At 36.5% G+C, this 18,695-nt stretch overlaps 2 protein-coding genes and 1 long non-coding RNA gene across 3 annotated transcripts; 1 reads left to right on the top strand and 2 right to left on the bottom strand.

Annotated features, from left to right (window-relative positions):
- The first annotated feature begins 6,313 nt into the window (after window positions 1-6,313).
- Window positions 6,314-11,571, top strand: LOC140839068 (cytochrome P450 98A2-like). Its single transcript, XM_073205700.1, has 2 exons — window positions 6,314-6,360; window positions 11,154-11,571. Exons 1-2 carry the CDS (start codon window positions 6,314-6,316, stop codon window positions 11,569-11,571), a joined length of 465 nt encoding a protein of 154 aa, XP_073061801.1.
- Window positions 11,572-12,358: 787 nt separating this feature from the next.
- LOC140837817 (uncharacterized) lies at window positions 12,359-13,041 on the bottom strand. Its single transcript, XR_012119472.1, has 3 exons — window positions 12,921-13,041; window positions 12,740-12,808; window positions 12,359-12,601 (listed from the first exon to the last, which is right to left on the bottom strand). It is a non-coding gene; the product is annotated as an uncharacterized lncRNA (long non-coding RNA).
- Window positions 13,042-13,265: 224 nt separating this feature from the next.
- Window positions 13,266-14,378, bottom strand: LOC140839067 (protein FAR-RED IMPAIRED RESPONSE 1-like). Its single transcript, XM_073205699.1, has one exon. It carries the CDS (start codon window positions 14,376-14,378, stop codon window positions 13,266-13,268), a length of 1,113 nt encoding a protein of 370 aa, XP_073061800.1.
- Between the last annotated feature and the right edge of the window lie 4,317 nt (window positions 14,379-18,695).

Genomic DNA, 18,695 nt, shown 5'->3' with positions numbered 1-18,695 from the left:
TCCAGAGATAGTTCAACAGACTGCAGACGTGGTGGTCAAGATTCGTGAGAGAATGAAGACTGCCCAAAGCCGTCAAAAGAGCTATGCCGATAAAAGGAGAAGAGATCTCAAGTTTGCCGTAGGAGATCACGTTTTTATCAAGATAGCACCTATGAAGGGTGTTATGAGATTTGGAAAGAGAGGCAAACTGAGTCCGAGGTTCATTGGGCCATTCGAGATTTTGGACAGAGTTGGAACACTAGCCTACCGTGTTGCCCTTCCGCCGAATCTAGCCGGGGTGCACAATGTGTTCCATGTCTCGATGCTGAGGAAATATTTGGCTAATCCTTCGCACATTCTGAGTTATGAGCCTTTGCAGCTTGCTCCAGATTTGTCTTATGAGGAAAGACCGACTCAAATCCTCGACAGACAGGAGCGCAGACTCCGGAACAAAGTGACTAAGCTAGTCAAAGTTCAGTGGCTGAATCAATCAGTGGAGGAAGCCACATGGGAGTCGAAGACAGACATGAGACTTCGCTACCCGGAATTGTTCGGTAAGACTTAATTTCGAGGACGAAATTTTTATAAGTGGGGGAGGAACTGTAGTGCCCAAATTCAGTACACGTATAACCCATGCATGAAATTAATTATTAAAGCATTTACTTAATTTTAAAAGAGTTTAGTCATGCATAATTTATTTAAATGCATTATTTTAAATTAATTACGTTTATGTAATGCACGTTAAAATATCTTTTGAGTTTCATGTTTCAGGCGAACAGTCGAGGCGGGATAGAGGAAAAGACCGGGGACGATTTTTGGCAATTTAAAAATGTGGTATTTTATTTTAAGTTGAGTTTGGGGGAATTTTAAAAAATTTATGGAGTTTTGGCATATTTAAAGTCTAAGTTAGTTAATTAGTGGTTTTAACATTTTAAAACTTTTAAAGTCTAGCACTTGAACCTTTTATTTTTATTTAAAGTTGGAAAAGAGTTAGTATTTTATTTAAGAGATAATTATTTTATTAAACTAAAAATTTAGTCTCCTAATTACACTAAAACACACGCCTAAACACACACCCACACTCTATCTTTCAGTTTTTATTATTTTCAAAAGAGCAAAACCTAGGGTTCTTCAATAAGCATAGCAGCCGCCCCCTTCCTTGTAATTCCCAGCTTAGTTTCAGTGAATTTTATTGCAAAAAATCGGTGCCACGTTCGTCCCGGATCAACCTCGCTTCCATCTCCGCTTCGGTGTCGTCGTACGGTATTTTTAATATCAAAAGGCACGTATAATCTGTTCTTTCTGCATCGATCTTGTCATAGTATGTGTCGTGTTATTTTATGCGTGAAAATCCATGTGTGACGTTCGTCGTTTGAGCGGAAAATGGTTTCAATGCGTTTGAAATACGTTTTAGATCTGAAATCTCGTAATTTACTGTTCTGATGAAAACTGCGATTTTTCTGTCGGGATTTTGAGAAAACTTTCAACCAAACTTTTCGATGCCTTCGATTTGATATAAAATTCGAGATTTTTGGATGAAAATTGAGTGAGTTATGATGTTTTTCGTGGGACTGCTCAAACTGCGTTTTCAGAAAAGTTATGATATTGATGAACTCTTGAAGTTTTCTGTTGCAGGCTTCGTTGGAGATCGACGGGCGATTGTTGCTGCGTATAGGTACTTCGGTTATGATCTTTGGGATGGTCATTGATGTTTTGTTTCGTGTCGATAGGCACTAAGTTGGTTCTAGAGTCGTAGGATTAATCCTTGATGTCAAATTCGTGTTTTTGGTGTCGATGATTGTGAATTGATACCCTCGGGGTTGATGTCTATGTTCACTTGGGTTCGGTATGATGCCTTAGGGTGCTAGGAATGTTCTTGAGGAGTAGTTTTGTAGCCATTGAAGTTGATTACGGAAAAGAATTTGAGTGTCAGATTTCTTCACGCATGTTCCAACTTACAGTGGCCAGACGGACCCGCACCCGAACCCTGACACGGGGTCCGTGCCTTTGTTTTCTTCTCGGAGTCTTTTTCCAGTATCTACACGGACCCCTACACGGATGAGGGCACGGGATCCGTACCTTTGGGTTTCACTTAGTGTATATTTCCAGTACCTACACGGACCCTCACCCGGACCCTGACACGGGGTCCGTGCCTTTGCTTTCATTCGGTGTCAATTTCCAGAGCCTACACGGACCCCTACACGGATGTAGATACGGGGCCCGTGTCCGTCATTTTTGGGGAAAAATAATTTAGTATGCTTTGAGGTTAGACGTCATGGGTTAGTACTATGATTTACAAAGTCGAGTCATGGGAATTGTAGAACGTCCTAAGGAATTGAATGAACTCGTAACTGAGCATGATTACCTACGTCTAAGTATGCCAGTTAAACATGTCAATTCATGATCAGTATGTGCAGCAACGGCCCCGATCGAAGTCCAACGAATCCCTCAACGCCAAGTAAGTATGTATGACGTGCAAAGAATATATGTTTAAGTTTTTGAGGTATGCTAATTGACTTGTGACCAAATTATGAATGGGTTTGGAAGTCGGTGAAAGTGGCCGAGGACCTCTCCGCCCCGTTAAATTATGAACGGGTTAGATCGTGGTTGGGAAGCGTTAAATTATGAACGGGGACCAACCAGCCCGTTAAATTATGAACGGGGATCTCATGTATGCGGCAGTGGATACGTCCCTGTCAGCCCAGTACTGTGGTGTGTCTGATCAGGCGTTTATTATGTATGGGTCACTTGCTTTGAAACATCCTCTATGCAAAATGAAGTCATGTATGTTTTAGTATGCTCAAGTATGCAGTTGTGATCATTGAAAGTTTCACGTTATGGCACGTCTATATATGTATGCAAGTTCAAGTTATCATGCAAGCTCAAGTTTCAAATTATGTACGTCCTATTTTTAAGATGAAGGCAATTTTATTATGTATTACTCGTTATCCCAGTTTATACGTGTTGAGTCTTTAGACTCACTAGACTTGATCGATGCAGGTGACTATGTTGAGGAGACAGGAGGTGATGACCAAGGGGCAGGCTTGGGCTGAGTGGCAGGCTAGACCCGAGGACCGCAATGTTTATGTTTTTATGCAAGTTTAAAATACTCTGATTTTTAAACATTTGGATGCGAAATATTTGGAGACAGTTTCTTTTAGCAAAATTTTATTGGTGACGGATGATTGTGAGGTTTATTTTATGAATGTTGAGTGACGACCGTATGGATGTTTTTATTTAAGAAAATTTTTAATTTTTCCGCAAATTTTAAGTATGAGAAGTACGGTTCGTTACAATTTTTAATGGTCTAGATGCATCTAGAGTCTAGACGATCAAGAAACAGACTTTTCACTAGGGGTGTCAAAATACAACACGACCCGTCAACACAACACGAACCAACACGAAAAAATCAGGTTTGGGTTCGGGTTCGGGTTCGAGTTCGGTTTGGGTTGGGTGGGTTCGGGTTAGTTCCTGGTTAGACGTGTTTCGGGTTGGGTCGGGTTAGGTCACTGGTTGACCCGAAAACTTTTTAAAAAAAATATTACCTATATTTTTATATATTGTATGTTTTACAAAATTTATTGTATATTTATATGATAAATTTCCATCATTTAATAGTTATTTTGTATATTTTTTATTTTTTTAACAATTGTTTATTTGATTTAGTAAATATACTTTTAATTTTCTACAATTAAACTTTCAAATCTAAATCGAAAATTTTATTATTATGAGTTTAAATTAAAATATTACTATTATTTTTTCGAATTTTTTTCATTAATTTTTTTAAAAAAATAAATAAAATTCTGGTAAGGCGGTTCGTGTTCGGGTTGGAGGTTTTCGGGTTGTTTCGGGTTCGAGTTGGGTTCAGGTTAAAAAAAATAAAAAAAATTGTTGGGTTGACCTAAAACCCGACCCGATTGACACCCCTACTTTTCACCAAATAACTGTTAGGGTTAGCTCAGTTTTTAAAGAAAATTTTAAAAAATTTACACATCACCTTCTAGCTTTATCTTTAATCCTAAAAACTTAATAAAACTTATTTAATAAAGAAATGTGATGTGTCAAAAATAAAATATGGTTAGAAGCCTATATAAATTAGGAGTATTCAATCTTTTGATAATGAACATTTAAAAATATATATATTATTTGAATTTTTCAAGTTCGCGATTTTTATTTTGATAATAACAAAACTTATTATTTTGTTACTAATAATTTATTATAGTGCTCAGATAGCTAAAACTGAAATAATCAGTTTACGAAGCCACAACTGAAGCTATAGGAGATGTCAAATGATTGAACCAACTGATCGCTGAAACTGAATCAGTCAAACTGATTTATCAACAAGTATTTCAATTGACTGTCTAGCTAATAGTTGACTCAACAGGAGAACCTCAGAAGCCTGGCCAGCGATGATGTGTCCAACTGACGAATAACCCAACTGACCAGTTCAACTAAAGGAGTAAAATCAGTTCAACTGACGAGTCAACTGATTTTACTAGTCCAACTGAATATCAGTCAAGCTGAACAGCGCAGCATCAGTCAGAATCTTTCAGTTGCAGATCAAGACAAGCTTATTCAAAGTGGATTCCAGCTGTGCGTAAAGGTACAAAGCCATTGTCCAGTCAAAGAACAATAATTGACGTTGCATCAGAGCATTAAAGACAAAAAGCTTCAGAAGAGCAGTCGAAAAGTCGAGACACAAAGTTTAAGGAGCCGATTCAAATGCAACAGATACATTAATTTATCTCTCTGTACGCTCATGCTTCCCTCCTATAAATAAGAGGATAAACTGAAGACTCAAGAGAGAGATACAAATAAAAAAGAGTGTGGAAAAACAAGAAGGGTACGCTTATCAGCACATCAGCTTTCAAGAAGCAATTAGCCTAGATGGATACAAAAGATATATCAGCTTAGATTAGAAGCGATTTTCCCTCAGTGTGTGAGAACATCCTTTGTTCAGTTTTCACACATGCACACACTCCACCACCTCCCAAAAATACAGTCTTGGACAAAGACGTTAAACTTGTGTATGTAGTCTTTGACACATAGACGTTAAAAAAGTGTTGGCAGGAAGGTGCTGCCTTCAGTCGTAGCTAGGAGTTCAGTTTAGGCAATAGTGTAAGTCCTAGCTGAGTGGGTTTGTACAACGTTTTGTATAAATCAAAGTCTTCTAGTGGATCCTACCCGTGGAGGTAGAAGGGATGACGTAGGAGCAATTGAAGTCTCCGAACATCCATAAACATATATTGTGTATCTAACTGTTTAACTGTTGTTTTCAAACTGTTTGGATCAGTTAGAGTGTAACGTCCCAAAAATCTGAAGGTCCACGTGAACTACATGCATGCAAGTTATTAAATTTCTTTGATATTTTATTAAATTGTTTTAAAGCATTAAATGCTTGTTTATTTCATTAAATTATGTTTAATTATTTTTATGCATTTTATGCATAATTATTGCATGGTAGAATTTATTTATTTCATTAAATCGTGTTTAACTATTTTATGCATTTTATGCATAATTCATGCATGCTAGGATTTAATTCATGATTTATTTTAAAGTTCACGCATTAGGGTTTCTAGGTGCATTTCACGTTCGAACGAGGATCGGAGACCGGAGAATTTTCAGAGAAATTATTTTATTTAATGATTAATTTTTATTAACTGATATAAGGTGTTTTTAAGGCTACTTTTCAAAAATGGTATTTTTCTGGGTATTTTTACCCGCATGATTTTAATTTTTAACGGTAAGCAAATTTTATCGAATCGGGTGACTTTTTAAGGGTTCGGCTAATATTTTCAAAATCTTTCCAACACGAAATATTTTTCGGGAGTGTGTTTGGATTTAATAGGCCTAATTTAAAGTTTGTTGAGCTTAAATATCTTTTTAAACCTTTAAAATAAATTTAAGAGCCCATTAGTTGGTTTGTTAACCATTTTTATATTATATAATTTACCCTAAACACACCTTAACCTAAACCTAATAGTTTCCACCAGCCGACACCATCGTTTTCAGAACCCCTCCCCTCGGCTTCACCCCCAGCAGCTGAAAGGAGTGGATTTCTTCACCATTCTTGCAAAGAAAAGTTTCCCCGGTGTCTCCTCCGTCTCGTTTCGTTCATCAACTACCTAAGGCACGCTTTGTATCGTTTTTTTTCTGCATCCTACACGTTTTATATGCTGGTGGTTGTATTTATGCATGAAAAGTTTTGATCTATCCTAGTACATGAAGAACCTTTCGATTTTCCATGAAATTATTGTATTATTGTGATGGTTGTTCACGTTTCATATATTTCTGTGCAAGGGGCTGTGGGTTGCTGATGCTAGAGGGTTGAACCATGTCTCGGTTTAAGGAACTTGATGCTAGAGTCGAGTATGAGAGCAGGTAGCCGTCGGGTTCTAGGTGATTTCGCTTCGGCCGAGCTTCGGGCGTGCCAGCGATCATGTGGGTGGCTATGGGTTGTATGGGGCCGTGGTTGTGACTCTTGTGGATCTAGAGGGATCTGAGGGTGGTCTACTTGAGCTTGGTTAGTGGTTGATTGTGGGGACCCGGGCTCTTATTCTTTTTCTTGGGATTAAATGGATCATTAATATAAAAACGTGGGTCAATTTTTCGCTTTTTACATTAAATCTAATGTAAACAAACCAGCATGAGTTCTTTATTTAAATACAACATACAAACATCAAATACATGTATTACTCTGTATGTTCTCCCTAACCAGTAATAAAAGACAATACATAATAAAAGACAACTACTGGTCCATCTGCTACGCCCGAGATCTCCACGCTAACACGATCATCTCTGTCTCGACCCAGATCCTGCCCCACCTGTTGTTATGCACACATACAGACATAACAACAGCCGGAAAACCGGTGAGAACAAATCCCAGTATAAACATGTATACATGAAATAAAACAATCTAAAACATGAAACATGCTGATATGAATGTCATTCATATATAATCATGCAATGCGAATCTAATCATGTCTAGATGCGACTCGACTAGAACTCTAGGGATCCCGTTGTGAATAAGACGTCACTGACTGTCACCTACCCTACCAATCGAGGTGCTGTACGTCTTATTCCTAGACTTCGGCCTGATCTGTATCCACGTCTACAAAGGGGCGGTGATCTTCCCCTAAGCTGAGATATCGCCGAACATCTAGTAGTCTGCCTGATCTCCAGACTGCCCTATCTTAATGCATGAATACAAAATCTGTAAACAAGCATAATCATTCTAATGCAATGTCCCATGATCTGTAAACACCGCATAGTAATATTTGCAGACAAGTTCTATAAACAAATCTATATACAATTCATAATCATATCAAGATATAAACAATAAAATAAGTATGTGATTTTGGTTGGGAAACTCAAATGTGATCTCATTTGAGTCGTGATTCCCCAAACAAAACATGTACTATACCTTTCGTCGCTAAACCTTTAACGATGTCGAGGTCTCGATGTCGAATTGAGGTAAGATGAATCTGAAATGGAATGTTGATACACAATTTATCAATTACTAATCCAAATCAACACCTATACTATCAATTCACTAGTGCATTTCAACACCATCGACGGCATAACGGCGTATTTCTCGATACCGGTCAATCCATACAACATAATCAACCCAAAACTATATCCTCAATTCATAATCATCACAATATCCAAGTCAAGATCTCAAAATCTGCATATACTTCATTCTATACATGCTGAAAAATCATAATAATAGCATACGATATCCGTTCTTCGATCCGATTGTATTTCTACGGTATCAATAACTACAAGAACACATTCTAAAGCTTAAACCCTAATTCTCCCAACATATATATTTCAAAACATGCTGGAATTGAAGAAAACATACATCACTTTGTAGATAATGAAGAGAGGAGTTCAAAACCGAAGTCGGATCAAAGTTTGGATGCTTAAATCTTACAAAATCACCATTATCAGTGAAGGAGAAATTTGAAAGCCTTTCCTCCTCAGAAACCTCGATCCTTGCTGCTGAAATAAGAAGAATTCGAGGCAATCATATATATATATACCTTGCATGTTTCGAACACATGGCTAATCCTTTGCATTACACGTCTCGCGCATATGCGCGGCATTACTCGCGCATATGCGCGGCATTACTCGCGCATATGCGCCGAACCTACTGTCTCGGAAATTTTAGTACTCGCGCATATGCGCCACTAAACTCGCGCATATGCGCCAATGGTTCTGGACGCTCCGCGCATATGCGCCACTACTCTCGCGCATATGCGCCAAGGCTACTGTACATGTCGCGCATATGCGCCACTCTTTCCGCGCATATGCGCCAATGCTACTGGAATTCTCATGCATATGCGCGCATTCCTTCGCGCATATGCGCCATAGCTTCGGCCTTACTTATTCTTTTGACTATCTTTCACATCTTTATTATACATTCCCCTTTCTTTTCTAGTCCAATGAAATACATCTACAATCATCTTAATTATCAACGAATCCATCTGATTATGATAACTAAATCTTTGAGCCTTACATTGATTCCGTCGGGTTGCTAGGATCGAAACTTGCGAGCCAAGGGAATAGGGTCTTCGGTTGCCATGGTGTAAGCGATCATTTCTACATTGGTTTGCTCGGCAGCTTTATGTGTCGGCTAAGCTTGGTTTAGGAGGTCTCTTAGAGCCTTAAGAATGAGATTAAAATGCTGGACAGGTGGGGAGATTGGAGGGGACCGAAAGGTAATGGGATTGGGGGCCATGTGTTGAAATGGGATTTTAGAAAAGGGGTGGCCGAGAGTTAGGTGGAGTTCTGGAAATTTCAGCCGTGTGGTTAGGGGTTAAAGACATGGTTTTAGGAACATTTTAGTGTTTTTAAGGATGGTAAAAAGGTTGGGAAAAATTTGGTACAGTTTCGAGTCGATTCGGGTTAAAACCGGGACCCCGGTCCAAGTTTAAAAACGAATCGATTAAATTGTAGTATGGGCTCGAGTTTACGTCTAAGAACGCTTATAAAAATTTTTTGGGACATTTTAAGGAGTTTGGTAAGCTTCGGGTCAATTTTAGAGGTCCAGGGTTGAAACGAGAATTTTTGGGTTTCCAAGGGCAAAATGGTCATTTTGCACCCGGGGTGAGATTTTGGTCGTGGCAGCGCCCTGAGCACAAATGTATGATGTTTTAAATGTTTATGCATCATGATCACGATTTTAAGATTTTATGAAGATATACGTCGCATGCTTGGATTTAAGAAAAATTGCATTGATGCATAATTTTTATAAGTGATGAAAATGATAATGTTTTGAATGACGGGAATTAGTTGTGGCTATCGAATTATATGTAAATGTTTAAGATGTATATGTAAATGATGATGATGATGATGATGATGATGATGAGGCCTAGGCACAGTGGATAGGTAATCCTGTCACTGATGTCCGACAGCCGCCCGGTACCGCGGTTCTATGTATGATGGATCCATCGTAAACGATGATGTACGATAGTCACCTCTAATGAACTGAATTCACCAAAGGAAATGATAAATGATAAACGATGAATGATGAATGATAAAGATGATTAACGATGAGCTGTTTTGACACGTCATGGTTTTACACGACACGTTTATGTTACGTTTTAAAGTTCATGAAAGGTATGTTGAGTATGATATTTTTCACTGTTGTGTGCTATGTATATGTATTTGCTATTAACGGTGCAGGTGTGTTGAGTCTTTAGACTCTTTGTACAAACCCGATCCGGAAGGGCAGCACCCAACTAGAACTCCTAGCACTCAAGATTGTAGACAGCACCTCACAATCAGCATATTGTTTAATGTCCCATATGCAAAGACTACATACACAAGTTTTACGTCTTTGTGCAAGACTCACTCAACTAATCTTTGAACTTCAACTCTCTTGTATATATGTGAGTGATTGTGTGTGAGGAATATATCAGTTACAGTGTACATCTCAAATGTATCCTCACATAAGGGTTTGTGCTCTCAACTAGCTGATTTCTTCATGCTAACTGCCCATGCTTTGAATCCCCTTCAAAAGCTCTTGTTTGATCTTCAAGATGCTGTATTTATAGGCTCCAACACTGATATATACGTTAGACACAAGAATATGACCGTTTGAAAAGTTTCTGTACTGTTTCCGAGATTGCAACGGTCAAATTCAGCTTGCTGGGCATTTTCCCGACTGGTCAACTCTGGTCAACTGGTCAACTCTGGTCAACTGGTCAACTCTGGTCAACTCAACTGGTCATTCAGTTGGACTGGTTCAGTTTCAGTTGGTCAGCAGCTTGTTCAGTTCAGTTGGTCAGCAGCTGGTCAGCAGTTGGTTCAGTTTCAGCAGGTGTGCTGAAATCAGTCTAGCTGATTTCAGTTTGTGCAGAACCAGTAGCTTCATCGTCATTTATCAGCATTGTAAGCTTCGATTCAGACTTTGACGTATAAGAATGATTTGTAGATCTTTGTCTTAGCTTTCCAACGCATACTTAATCGCTTCGTTTCGATAACCGAGCTAAGAGATATGACCAAAATACGGCAGCTGCTCAAACACAACTGATTGCTGTTTTCGTGTGATCAGTTCGGTAATTGAGCGATCAGTTAGACCATGATAACATCCGATTTTGCCCAACTGACGTGAAGTACACCTTGTTCCAAATTGAGTTTTCTGATATGTCCAATTTGCGGATTGTCATTTGGATCATCCTGTTGAGAGATATCTTCAAAACACCGAAGCTTGCCAGAAATTCAGTTTGTGCAAAATTCACTTTCAGCTTGCTTCTTGTGTTTGCAACTTCACACTTGAGTAAATATGTTAGAAACACAATAATAAGTTTTGTTAACATCAAAATCAAGATTGCGAACATGAAATATTCCAACAAAATGTTTTTCTAATAGAACATTTTTCTTCACGAAGGATTACTTCAAGCTTCTTCCGCTTGGTTTTAAACCAAACTTGATTTAATTGTATATATATATATATATATATATATATATATATATATATATATATATATATATATACAAAAAGTTACCCTGCACACCTTTGGTGTGTAACTTTCCTAAGCGCCGCTTAGTTGGATGCTCACGTGGCTCTTTTTTTTTTTTTCAATTTTTTTGATATACAAAAACATTTTAAATGTGCGTGGTGAAGGAGTGCTTTCAGGTACACCCTCCAACACCTTTATTACTCACAGGGCAAATTCCAATGTCAAGATTGGCGGTTACGACATCCCCAAAGGAGCCACCGTGAACGTCAACCTCTGGTCCCTCGCTCGGGATCCTGAGGTGTGGAAGGACCCCCTCGAATTCAGGCCCGAGAGATTCCTTGAGGAGAATATTAACATGAAGGGCACTGATTATCGGTTACTCCCATTCGGGTCGGAGAGACGTATCTGCCCCGGTGCACACCTCGCCATCACCTTCGTGACGTCCATGTTGGGTCACATGCTGCACCATTTCACTTGGACCATGCCGGAAGGAATGGGTCCTGAAGATATAGACATGAATGAGCAACCGGGATTGGTTATCTACGTGAAAACGCCTTTGAAAGCTGTCCCAACTTCAAGATTGTCTGGCGATTTGTGCAAGCGTGTCGCCGTGGGAAATTTTTGAGTCTTGGAAACCGTTTGGATTTGATATTATCATTTTCTATGGCAGCAGAACGTCGTTCAACCATAGAATAATGTCATTCTTAAAGACTTGCTTATTTATACTTTAAAAAGTCAATGACAATTATTTTGTACCGAGATTTATACATGCATTCCCATCAATTTTTGAGACTTGTAATTTTTTTCTTCATTTAGTTTCAGTTGGCAGCTCCAAGCTGATTATATTAATCTACCACTTATATTCTCAGGCCCAAAAGAAATCCAGTTTCTTTTAATCGTTTTGGCATGCACTGAGGTATGCCAATTTCGTTTTCATTTTTAAAAAAAAACTCTTCTGCGTTCGCAAAAGTTTAATTGGGTAAATGAAAAGACAATTTTGTAGTGTTGAAATTTTCTTTCTAGAGAGATCGTACAAAAAAAACTCATTGTTTTGCTTATTTTTCTCAATTTGTTTGTGTCAGATGAGCACGTACATTTTACTTGCATACGTAAAATATGAATTACTTAATGTGTTGGCACCGGCCATGAAATTTCATCAAGTCTTGTAGAATCTCTACAGTTGAGTAATTATGTTTCATCTTTATTAAAAAGAAACATGTTTCATCACCGTCCCCTAAAACCAGGTTATCGAATCTGCAAAAATGTCTCCATTTCAAATCATTGTTCCAACATTCACAACGAATTACTGCGCAAATTCAGTGTAGAGTTTTTTGAGACATAGGCGCGCATGGCTCATAAATTGAATGGACAAACTCGGGACACGTGAAATAGATATTGAATTTGATCTACACGTGTACTTTTTGTTTGAAAAAGAAATGAAAATACATTTGCCAAGAATCCCAAAATAAACAAAAATGGTTGGTCTCACATTCTCAGAAAATGATGAGACACTCTAAAATTCAACAAACGCGTTATTTATATTCGTGTGAGCCATACAGAATACTATCTCTGAGAATTCTAAGCCTTTGTACCGAGCTCCAGCATCAGAGTGTGACTGATGTTATTTACTGTTGGACCAGAAAACTGAACGGGACCTGTTACAGATTCCAGATACAAGGTTCAAATGGACTTGAAATTTTCGACGAGTGCGAGAAAATTCATGTTTCTTGGATAAATGCACAAACGAAGGAGGTGTTAAAAATGAATTGGATTATGATTTGTGATTGGAATACCTGGATTGACATATCGATTCTTCATAGCCCATTCGTCACGCATGAATTCAAATTTTTTGAAAGGAGCTCCTGGTGCAACACAGAGGTGTGTTAAATTACTCCAACTTCAATACGAGTCTCAGGAAGATACATAACAGCAGTTAAAAATGTATGACATCCAATGGAAGAGGGAAGAACTAACCGAGGAAATCAGACCAGTCTTGCCGGAATGCAGTAGTACTCCAGCAGCATAACCCATTGCATAGCAATAGTTGGAGTCGAAGTTAGAAGGTAAACCACATCTACCTTCATAACTGGAAAAGAAAAATAAAATGAAACCAAGAAGTAAAATAGCCGCTGTTCCTTGTTATTTTCTGACAATATTCCCAGAGGCAGATCAAACAGTAAAGTGCCAGTATGATGGTTAGTTTTATGAAACTTCGAAAATTTATAAGCACACCTCGATGCCCGCATCCACGACATATCCTGGTCTTTTAGGTTGACTTCTCTTTTGATGATTTCAACCTCTTCCCGCATCCTTTTGTTCTTACTTCAGAAGGATCGGTAATACCAAATACCCCATCCATGATTGTCTTCTTTTGACTTCCATTGCTGAATGATCTACTAATGTTAACTCTTTAATTTTTTTTAAAATATAATCTAATTGTTCATCTAAGAAGTTTGTTCCTTCATCAGTCAATGATGCATCATCAATTACTACAGAAGCTTTATAGGATAACCTCGAGTGTCTTGACATCAAACACATTTTTGGATCGTCGATGACATTTTGCTCAGCCATAGCATATATTGCTCCAACCTTTGCATCTCGTGTCCAGCGTTTGAGTATATACTTATCAGGAAATTGAAACACTTGGTTGATACGAAAAAAAGCTAACATATGTCTGCATGGCATGCCCTCGAACTCAAATTCCATACAACTACATGATATATAATCCAACTGTTTATTATGTGTGAGCGCCCTTGATTTGGAGGAAGAACAAGTTTGAAAATTCATCACATTGTAAACCACTAATTCAGGTCCTACAGATACTTGTTGCACGTAATAACCATGACTCTCACACATTTCACTTTGAAACTCCACATATTTTTTTTTCGTATACACCTTAACCATTTGAGCTTCCATTGGCCAGTTTGTCTTGATCTTGGGATGCTCATTCACATCAATATGGTCAACAACTAACTCATTGTGCCTTTGGTGTCGGAGTGCCCTATTGAAACGGGTGATAAAATCGATCAATGAATTCTTATTAGAGACGTACCTCTTGAAAAATGCATGTGAACTTTCAGATCTCTGACTACTTGACATTCCAGCACAAAATATATGGTTAAAATATATTGGCACCCACTTCTGTCGCAATTCATACATCAATGACAACCAATCATTTTGCTCCAAGTTAGCACACTTGATAACATCTTCCCACGATTTCTCAAATTCATCAGGTGTTGTGGAATTTTGAATGACATTCTTTATGCTTCGATAGTGGTAACGAAAAGTCATAGGGTTTAATTTATCTGGGAATTTGTTCAATATGTGCCACAAACAATATCGATGCACTGTTTTAGGGAAAACTTGTGCAATGGCTTTCGCCATAGCAGGATCTTGGTCAGTGATTATCACGTTTGGTGCACCTTTAGGCATTGCTTCTATGAACTTGTTAAACAACCAAACAAAAGACTGAGTTTTCTCGTCAGTAAAAAACCGCAACCAAACACAATTGTCTGATGATGATGATTAACTCCTACAAATGTTGCGAAAATCATACCATATTTATTAGTGTTATACGTCGTATCAAACACCACAACATCACCAAATACACTGTTCGCCCTCCTTGACACAGGAACTGCCCAAAAACACATGCTAAATCTTTTATCTGAATAATCTCATAATCAAAGAAAAAAAGAGGAATTCTTGTCTTTCTCAGATGCAAAGAACTCAATCAGTGTTTCGGCATCGATACCCTTTTGTTCATCTCTTAGCTTTTTCTCAAAGTTTCTAATATCTCTTTCAGTACAACCTATATGCTCGGGTCCTCCATACTCTATTTCGAATAATCGCATTTGTTGACAAGTTGGCACATTGGCTTCTGAAAACTGTTGAGTCAATGCTTTCTTTGATGCCGAAACATTACGATGTGAGCGTAGTAAATGCACCTTCGAAGGAGTCGAGAGCGGGTGATTATGGCTTTCCATGAATGTACTGACAATCCAATTAGGACCAGTTTGTTTCTTTACAATTGAAATCTTTGACTTGCATCCAGTTCTAACTTCGCCGCGAGCTCTTTCTTTTTTCGGTTGATCACTTTTTTCTTGTTTATTCGACCGGATTTCGTCTGTACGCCATTCTTTAAAGCATACAAATTACTTCCAAACAACTTCATTTGTTATCTTATTTTTCTTGCTGTTGCTCATTCTTGCGCTAAATCCCGCTTCTCGTGCGTATTGGTTATAGAACGAAAATGCATCCTCTAATGATACGAATTCCATCCCAATTTTTGGCTTTTGATCGTCTGCAACTTGGGGAATGAATTGCTGATCATCACCGATATTTACTTCCATTACTGAGAAATATGAAATTTTAGAACAATTTGATGAACATTTTATTGTAGTTATTCAAAAAAAAAAATTGATGTATTGCTTTAGAACAATTTGATGAACATTTTATTTAACCATCCAATTATTAAATGTGGGTAAATGATCTTTTGATTGCCTCATATAACAATGATTAATTTTTAAATTCTTATTTACATTAAGAAAATTCATAACAATGAAAAAGGTGAAAGAAACAAGAAATAGAAAAACATCAAATTGTGTTATAATTCATACTAGCTACTGTCTTTTATGATAAAAGAGACAAAAAATAATAAAAATTCAAGAGAAGTGTTCTTTCAATCAGTCATGTTTTGTTCTAATTTAATAAAAAAAAAATCTGTTCAACAAAAAAAAAGATAGGTAATCGGTGCATACCTTGGAACGGCAGAGATCGGGTGGCGGAGTCGTGGATGAGTTTCGATCCTAAGGCGGAGATTGGGCAGTGAAGTGGTGGGTATCGCTTATTTTTTGAGAAAAAGAGATAATTTTGTTGATTTTGTGTATTGACAATTGAAAGCAAGTAAAGAAACAAGAAACAGAAATCCAAAACAGATGGAAAAATAAACTGACGAACAATTTAAAACAATAAACTCAACATAAAACAAAATTCCAATTCAAGAATCAAGATACTCTCGAGTTCAATGAGTTCAAGAAAGTTTCACCCTTGCGTCAGACATAAAACTAATTCAGGCAAACAAATGAGAAAAAAAACAATTAAAACAAAGCATTCGAGAATCACTAAAATCCAATCACAATTAATCTATGCAATCAATAATTTTTTGTACCGTATCTTCTCATCCTAAAGAGATATTGAAGAAGAAAAAACCTGTTTCTGGGATCTATACCTGTGTAATTTAGCCTGACGCCGCTGATTGGCATAAGGGACTTGCACCCAATAAGATGAAGAAAAAAAACGGTTCAATATTTAACAGAGTTGGTGGGCCTGTGTCGATCGTTTTTTTTTTTTTTTTGGGTAAGAAGGAATAGTTCAGCACATCGCTTATTTGAAGAAGAGATAATTTCCTGATTTTGTGTATTAAAAATTGAAAAAAAATAAAAAAGAGAGCCATGTGGGCATCCAACTAAGCGGCGCTTAGGAAAGTTACACACCAAAGGTGTGCAGAATAACTTTTTTGTATATATATATATATATATATATATATATATATATATATATATATATATATATATATATATATAAATTCTTTTATTGTTTGGCAGTTTTAGGAGATGAAAATTGATTTGTTAGTACTTTTAATTTGGTCCATAAATAACGCAAGACATGCCATGTTTGGTTCGATGATAGGTTTATTGAATGATCAATAAATAAATGATAGATAAGGAAATATAATATATAATGTTAAAAAAATATTACTTTGATATGGTTTTTGTAGATGAGATAAATTAAAAATCTTTCTGCCTTATACCCAAGTTACCTTTCTAATATCCTACAATTAAATCCACTTTGATTTATCCCACTTATCCACTATACTTATACAACATGGAAGAAATCAAATCCACTTTGATTTATCTTTATCTAAAACGATTTATTTAAAATGCATCTCATAAATTGATGGAAAATCGATTAATTAACATATAAACTAATTCAAATTTGAATGTAAATGAAAATTGATACAAATCTTTCTATTGTATACCCAAATTACCCTTCTAATATCCTACAATTAAATCAACGTTGATTTATCCCACCTTATCCACTACTTATACAACATGGAAGAAATCAAGTCCACTTTGATTTATCTTTATCTATTTTTATCTAAATGATTTATTTTTAAATTCATCTCATTAATCGATGGAAAATTGATTAATTAATATATAAAATAATCCCCATTCTAATGTAAATCCTTCATCAAGATTTTAAAGAATCCTAAGAAAAGGCAACATCCGATCAAGATTTGCGTAACGCTCGAACCGTCGAATATCGTCGCGGGAAGGAGCGGAGGATGAACGGAGGCGTTGTGCTGCTTTAATCTTGCTTCCAAGGATCCAAAAATCCTCCAGAATTGTGGGTGATGTTTTGGTGATGGTGTTTGCTAGAAGAAGAAGCCAAAAACTCACTTCCCCAACCTAAGAACTCTCGTATTATTGGTGTGTGTGGCTTTTGTGTGTTTGTGTTTGTGCCGGTGGTGTGCGTGGGTTTTGAATAGAGGTAGAATTAGGACTCTTTTATAGATTATTTAGGATGTTAATTAGGTGTTTTAGGTGGATTTAAACTCTAATAATAATTTAAACATGCACTAAAAATATCTCACTTTAATTTAAAAAAAAATAGGTGCCAAAATTAAATCCTCAATTCCAAATAGTAATATCTCCTGTATATATGTGTATATATATATTTTTAAATTGTTGAATAAGATACCTAAAATCCTAATCCAACTTAATTACTAATTAAATTATTTAATTATGGCATAAAAATCATTATAAAATATTTTATCCCAAATTTAATGAATAAATCTTTAATTTTTAAAATTTGCATTTTAAACGCTTAAAATTTTATAGCTCGCCTAATAAATTAAATTAAACTTTAAAATACTAAAACTCATAAATTATTTAAAATAATTAATTTTCTTGGCTTAAATTATAACATTCAATTTTAGCTCCTAATCGTCTCTGGTCCCCTTTCCCCGGTCCGACATCGACTAATTCGTCTGAAAAGCTAAAACTCGTGAAAACATTTTAATTGCATAATATGAGTATATAAACATTAAAATAATTTAATCATGTATCATGCACTATTTAAATCATTAATTAATTAAATTAAATTTTATAATTATGCATGAGGTTTACGTGTACAAGTTTTTGGGCACTACATGTAAGGTCTAGGAAATTCGAACTGCGTAACCTGACTGCATGCAATCTAAGATTTTACTAAATTATGTGATTAGTTATTTTAATGCATGTTTATTGCATGGATATGTGGTTTATTTCATGGTTTATTAAAGTTTAATGCATAAGGGTTTTTAGTAGTTTTTCGCGCTTGAACGAGAAACGAAGACCGGGGATAATTAACGAAAAAAATTTGGATTTAATATATGGTGTAATTATATGAAATTTTTGAATTGGACATTGGTTGGATATTTTTACTCGTCGAGTCATATTTTAAACGGGTACGAATATATTAGCGAATCGGGAGACTTTTTGAGAGTTCGGGAAATATTTTCAAAAACGTACCTAAACGAAATACTTTTTGGGAATGTTATATATTGAGCTTAATTGTTTTATTTTATTACTTAATGGGTCCAAAATCTTTTTAATATCTTTATTTTTAATTAAGAGCCCATTAGTACTTAATTTATAACTTAAACACTACAATTAAACCCTTATCCCCTACCCTATCTACTCGGCCGCC

Source organism: Primulina eburnea, chromosome 8, assembly GCF_022965805.1.
Source record: "Primulina eburnea isolate SZY01 chromosome 8, ASM2296580v1, whole genome shotgun sequence".
NCBI classification, from domain to species: Eukaryota; Viridiplantae; Streptophyta; class Magnoliopsida; order Lamiales; family Gesneriaceae; genus Primulina; species Primulina eburnea.
The sequence above is the reverse complement of the archived record's forward strand: the minus strand, read 5'-3'. Positions and strand labels throughout refer to the sequence as shown.

Bases quoted from the DNA above. Each gene is read 5' to 3' on its own strand.
- LOC140839068 (XM_073205700.1), top strand. From the start codon at position 6,314: ATGTCTCGGTTTAAGGAACTTGATGCTAGAGTCGAGTATGAGAGCAG. The intron at 6,361-11,153 runs GTAGCCGTCGGG...TATTACTCACAG, and splicing joins AGAGTCGAGTATGAGAGCAG to GGCAAATTCCAATGTCAAGA.
- LOC140839067 (XM_073205699.1), bottom strand. From the start codon at position 14,378: ATGCCTAAAGGTGCACCAAACGTGATAATCACTGACCAAGATCCTGCT.